Source organism: Lipotes vexillifer, unplaced genomic scaffold (assembly GCF_000442215.2).
Source record: "Lipotes vexillifer unplaced genomic scaffold, Lipotes_vexillifer_v1.1 scaffold749, whole genome shotgun sequence".
NCBI lineage: Eukaryota > Metazoa > Chordata > Mammalia > Artiodactyla > Lipotidae > Lipotes > Lipotes vexillifer.
In genome coordinates this window covers 2,502,705-2,508,704 of record NW_006782834.1, presented here as the reverse complement: position 1 = coordinate 2,508,704, position 6,000 = coordinate 2,502,705, and the positions used below count along the sequence as shown (strand labels likewise).

The window sequence follows — 6,000 nt, the reverse complement described above, 5'->3', positions numbered from 1 at the left end:
GAAAGAGTGAGAAAGCAGTAGACGCAGGTGAGTGAGAGTGTGACCTGTGTAGCAGAGGGGGCAGGCACTGAATAGGACGGTGAGGAATTGGCTTGACTGAAGCAAAGGCAACAGTAAGGAATAAAGCGGTTACCCTGGGCGGGCAAGATGGAGTCACATGGCCTCAAAACCAGACAGAAGGTTCTGAAAGCCAATTGCTAGTGTTCTCCAGCGGTGATCCCCAGAAACAACCAGCACGAATATCTCAGATGCATTGTATGAGAGGCCCACAGGCAGATTCAAATACAGATGCTGATGGCTGTGGCAGCTTGGTGAGGTCCAGCTCGATTCCAAACTGCTCCGCTTACCAGCATGCTTCCAGGCTGGGGCCTGCTGACGTGTGCCTCAGGATATTCTCTGGAGTCCTGGGAAGCCTACAGCTGTTCTCCCAGGCAGCTCTTGTGTGTGGGATGTGGTTGTGAGGACATTTGTCCAGATGTGGGGGTTACTGAGATTGTGGGCTTAAGCATGATGAAATTCAGTTGGTCAGAGATGGAAGAACAAAGACAAACTCTAGCCTCTAACAATTCTTCACATCTGGATTTTAAAAGCAACTTTCTACCTTTAATTACAATTTCAAAATAATGCTTTAAATTTCCTAGTTCAAATCAACAAGCTTATGTATTAAGATGCCATCCCTTTTTGGAATTATTTCAGTATAGTTAAAAAGAAACTTTTTAACACAAAATACTTGCTGGTAAAATGGCAGCTCATGTAGTCTTCTTTTGAGGACGATGTAGAGATTTTTTAACTTTTGGAACTTTCTTGGTTTTTTTATATTTTCTCCCTTTTTTTTGCTTTTTTTTTTGGTTGACCTGTGAGGAGTCAGAAAAAAAAGGGTAATGTTTCTCTATCTTACCATATTTCCTTCCTTATATTATATTTGGACTCTGCAGACTGTGGTCTTTCTTGATCCTCAGAACCAGTTTAAAGTTGCTTCAGTCTCAGAGGGGCTCTTTTTGATTCTATTTCACTCACTTTGATGAGGAGGTAGTAGCCTTCTGACTGGTTCTCTTCTGTCCATTTTCTGGGCTCATTACTACCCCCACTGCAATCTTGCTTATGACCCACCTGTCCCAACTATAGTTTTCTGAGGTTGGTACTGTTATCATCCAATGTTTACAGATGAGGAGACTGAGGCTCAGAGCAGGTGACTTGCCCAGAGTTGCACAGCTAGTATGTGGCAGAACTGCTAGTCTGTCGGAGTCCAGAACCAAGGCCCAACTACATATTCTGTGGCCCTCTTCAAACTTAACCCTTTAGCACACCATGCAGGGTTCTTCCCCCTTTCCTGGTCTACTTTTCTATCTCGGTCCCTTCACTCCCTCCACACAAACTCCAGCCACATTACCTGAGGTTCCTGGAGCACAGTGAGCTCTCTCATGATTCTAGTTGTTTTTTTCATGCTGTCCTTACCCTCCTGGTGAAATGCTTATCCTTCAAGACCCAAATCAAATGTCACCTGATATAAAAAGTCTTCCTTAACCCTTTCTTCCTGTCCCCTCACCTCTGGCAAAGTTAATTACTCATTCTTCTATTATCTTCAAGATTCTTGTACGTATATTTATTTTATATTTTTCACATTGTACTATAATTAATTGTTAGCAAATTTGCTACAGCAGGAAAGGACTTTATCTTATTACCTTTTTTTCTTTTTTTCTTTTTATTTTGGTTGTGCCATGCGGTAGTTCTCCAACCAGGGATTGAACCCGGGCCCTGGCAGTGAAAGTGCCAAGTCCTAACCACTGGACCACCATGGAATTCCCTACCTTATATCCTTTCTATCCTCACTGTCTTCCATTCAATACACATTTATTGTATTGGATAAGAAAGACAAGCTCCCTACCCTCATGGAACACACATTCTAGTGGGAGAGATAGACAAGTGATATTGTAAGCAGGACTACCATTACACCTCCAGGTGATGACATCATTCTACGAAAAAAATAGGAGCACAATAACATGAATGGAGAACGTATCCTTAAAGGAACTACATGATTCTTTGTTTTCTAAAGTTAATTTCTAAAAGAAAGAAAATTTTGTTCCTTTTTTTCACCAACCTGTTTCTCCCACTCTTTAATCAATTCTTTCACATCTGTTGAATCTGGGTTTAGACAGGTTTGATCCCCATTCTTCATTGTAGCACTACCAAAGAAATAGCAACAAGATTTTTCTTTTTACTTTTAATAATTTAAATGCTTCATCTTATCCACAGAATTCAATTCCCCAATTAAAAATGTACTCGTGTCATCACTATAAGCATCTGAGACTTCCAGTCTTTTTCCTGCCTTTTCATTTTTTAAGTGACTGAGGGGACTTACATACATTTCTAGGATAGCACATAACTCTAAGTTAAAAAAATCCAACAGGTATATGCAATAGGATAAAGTTAAATCTAAAGAGAATATTGGTTCTGTTATGATGGAAAAAGCTATTTATGTTTAAGTGAAAATATAAAATAGACAAGTTGCCAATATATCTACTTTCTTCCCCCCAAAACAATGAAAATGAGCATGAATTTTGCTAAATTTTCTAGTGAAACAACTTAAAACATAAACAAAATGTTTTCCTAAGACAAGATTAACAGACTGGTTGAATTTTTAAAATTACATCAGACTCTCCAGGAACAATTTAAAGACTTTTTTCTTTAATTTCTGTCTAATCTAAGAATAAGAGTAGTCATTCTATACATCATCCTTGATTTAGGTTTCAAAAAACTTACAATAGGCATATCCTTTAATCTAGCAATTCTATCTCTAGAAAGGTATTACTAATAGGAAAGAATTAAAGACACAATATTGCTACAATAGCAGTTTGTTTTCAATAGCAAAAAAATTGGAAATAACCTACATTTAGGTGTTGGTCATATAGATTATGGTACGTCCACATGATAGAATAAAATTTGGCCATTAAATTGACATTATTAGGAAAAAATGATGTTATTACAGAAGATTTACTGACAGGAAATGTTCATTATATAGTGTTAATGTAAAAGCAGATTACAAAACAGTATGTAGTGTATGATTTTATTTTTGTGTACATATATTGTGTGTATAAGTATATATATATAGCGTCTATATATGTACACACAAAGCCAATGAGGGAGATTTGGAAGACTATATGCAGAGAGATTAACACTACCTATCACTAAATGGTAGGATTATAGACGATTTTTAATTTCTTCTTTTGGGTCATTTACATTAAACGTTTTCTACAATGAACATGTCATCTTTGGTTCCTAATCTCTACCAGAAATTGCTTGTTTTTTTAGAAGAAAAGGAAGAATTAGACCGGATTTATGGAGGGGCAACTATCTGCATTTTAAGTGTCTGAATGGGCAAGTATTCTGAGGGTAATACTCACACTAAACTTATTGCTGGAGCATATGTGTTGGATGAGTTTTTACTTACATGATTTCAGGTTTCTCACAAGAAGGGCTCGGGGCAAATTGTTTAAGGTCCTTTAAGGATTTTGAATGGATCATCCCTGGGCTGGTGTTGATGCAGGAACAGCGTCCATTCCTCATTGCTGGAGTTCCTAAGGGAAAAAGAGAGGTAGAAAACATCGATTTAGAGCAATGTCTCAATTTAGGCGATCCACCCAAATGATACATTTGACTTAGTCATGATTATTACTATCACTTACTGAGTGTCTGTTAATCATTACCACGAGATTTTGAGTAGGTGTTATCTCCGTTTTATAGATAAAGAATCCAAGGTTCAGAGAAGTTAAGTAAAAAACAAAGCCTTTCAGCTTTTAGCGGACAAGTGCAGGATCTCAGCACAGGTTTCTTTGGGTCCAAAGGCATTACTCTTAACTATCATATTTTACAACCTTAGGAAAAGGGATTTTTATAATATTCAATAAATGTCTATCACAGGTCAGATACACAGATACCTAATTCATGTGTGCTATGCAGACCACAGTATCTCAAGCAACTCCCAAAGCCATTTTTTATCTGACCTTAGTGAAATGGAGTTGGTACTCGTTTCAACAAAAAGCTCCACTTACAATAACTAATTACCAACACCATCCTGATCTTTCCCACTGCCTTGGTTTTCAGTAGTACTTTAAACTTTTGAAAATTCTTTAAAATACACTATCTTCATTCCTTAATTTTTTCATTTATTCAACATACATTTACTCAGTACTTCCTATATGCCATACATTGTATAGTAGGTAGAAAAAGCATAACTATAAAATTTCCATTTTACAGCTGAGGAAACTGAAGTCTAGAAAAGTTCATTAATTTGCCCCAAATAACAAAGGAAGTTAGTAAACAGATTAGGGACACCTCTCTGATCATTGGATACTTAATTGGTTAACCACAGACATACTTATCAAGAAACACTGTCAGGGTGACAAAAATAATTTAGGAGACAAAGTCTTCCATCTCATTATCACCCAGTTCAACAAACATTTATTGAACACTTACTCTGTGCCAGGAATTCACACACGTGGACTGAGAAGACTTGTATTTGACTTGGCAGGTCCAAGATATGAACTTTGAATAACTGACCACAACTGACTCACATCACTTTCTGATGCACACAAAGCAGTTACCTTTACTGGCAAATCAAGAGACTTTTCTAGCAGTTCACATCTCTGACTTTACTAACCCAATATAACTCAGAATCCCTTACCTTGAACTCCAGTCAGAGTCAGGAAGATGATACCCAAAAGGAGAGGAACACCACTTTTCTTCATAGTGGTAGAATGGAGTTGCTCCTGTATTTGTTCTACTGAGTCACTCCTGTATTAGATTTTAAGCTTGAGAAATTCTTTAGAGAACATGCTCTTGGAAATAATATTTATTTAGGAAATCCGTTTCCCTTCTAAAATCTGATTGGCTGGTTGTCTTAGCTGAGTCAGCTAAACTGACCACAAACTTAATTGTGCTGGGGGAAACCCTACTCTCTGATCCAAGGGAATTTCTGCATGCTTTATATCTTTCCATTTCACATAAATGGGTAGTTTATCATAAGAGATGTGAAACCGTCATCACTGGCAGCCTTTAGCACATTCACAGCTGCTCACCTGGATAAAGAATAAGTTATATAATGAATATAATAACATCATACAAGAAGGGCTGGAGATGTGGTTTCCAGATGGGAAATATTAAAGTCCAGATAAGTAAAACACTCTTCAACTTTTCTTACTCTTTGTAGAATACCTTTATGTATAATATATGGCCACATTTATTTTTTCTTATGTTGCTTACCCAACAATCTTAAACAATCAAAATACATTAAAAAGCATCTTAATTAATTCAGGGACTAGGTCATTTTCTACTGTGGTAGGCCCTTTCTGTTTTTGATGTCATTGCTGCTACAGATTATTATTTTTTTAAATAGATAGAATAATGGATCAGTTGAAAATAGACAATGGGTACTACATCAAACTTTAAAACTTCTGTGTATCAGAGAAAACAATCAACAGAGTGAAAAAGCAACCTATGGAATGGGAGCAAATAATTGCAAAACATACATCTGATAAGGAGTTAATATTATATGGAACTTGTACAACAACAAAATCCAAATAACCTGATTAAAAAATGGGCAGACTCGAATACACATTCCTCTAAAGAAGATATACAAATGGGCAATACGCACATGAAAAAAGTTCAACGTGACTAATTGTTAGGGAAATGCAAATCAAAACCACAATGAGTTATTGCCGCGGACCAGCCGGACCGAGAAGACCAAACCGATCAGAGCCTGAAGGGAAGGGGTAAGGACCTGAAATAGCATCGACAAATGGGGTCAGAAGGACCAAGACCACTGCTGGTTGCAAGGCAAATTTTATTGTGCTACAGTTGCAGATTATATAGACTAGAAAAGGGAAGGTTGCCAGACGGTGGTTTACATTATCGGAAGACTCTGGGTTCAAGGTTAACTTCCCTGGGAGAAAACCCATAAACCCAGAATCATCAAAAATAACCTGCAAGTGCAGGGGGGAGACA

At 37.2% G+C, this 6,000-nt stretch overlaps 1 protein-coding gene across 1 annotated transcript; it reads right to left on the bottom strand.

The window, feature by feature from the left end:
- Positions 1–722: 722 nt before the first annotated feature.
- CXCL9 (C-X-C motif chemokine ligand 9) lies at positions 723–4,781 on the bottom strand. Its single transcript, XM_007455428.1, has 4 exons — positions 4,682–4,781; positions 3,449–3,575; positions 2,099–2,183; positions 723–854 (listed from the first exon to the last, which is right to left on the bottom strand). Exons 1-4 carry the CDS (start codon positions 4,743–4,745, stop codon positions 750–752), a joined length of 381 nt encoding a protein of 126 aa, XP_007455490.1. The 5' UTR covers positions 4,746–4,781; the 3' UTR covers positions 723–749.
- Positions 4,782–6,000: the final 1,219 nt, after the last annotated feature.

Bases quoted from the DNA above. Each gene is read 5' to 3' on its own strand.
- CXCL9 (XM_007455428.1), bottom strand. From the start codon at position 4,745: ATGAAGAAAAGTGGTGTTCCTCTCCTTTTGGGTATCATCTTCCTGACT. The intron at 3,576-4,681 runs GTAAGGGATTCT...TTTTTCCCTTAG, and splicing joins GACTCTGACTGGAGTTCAAG to GAACTCCAGCAATGAGGAAT. The intron at 2,184-3,448 runs GTAAGTAAAAAC...TTTCTTTGGTAG, and splicing joins TGTGAGAAACCTGAAATCAT to TGCTACAATGAAGAATGGGG.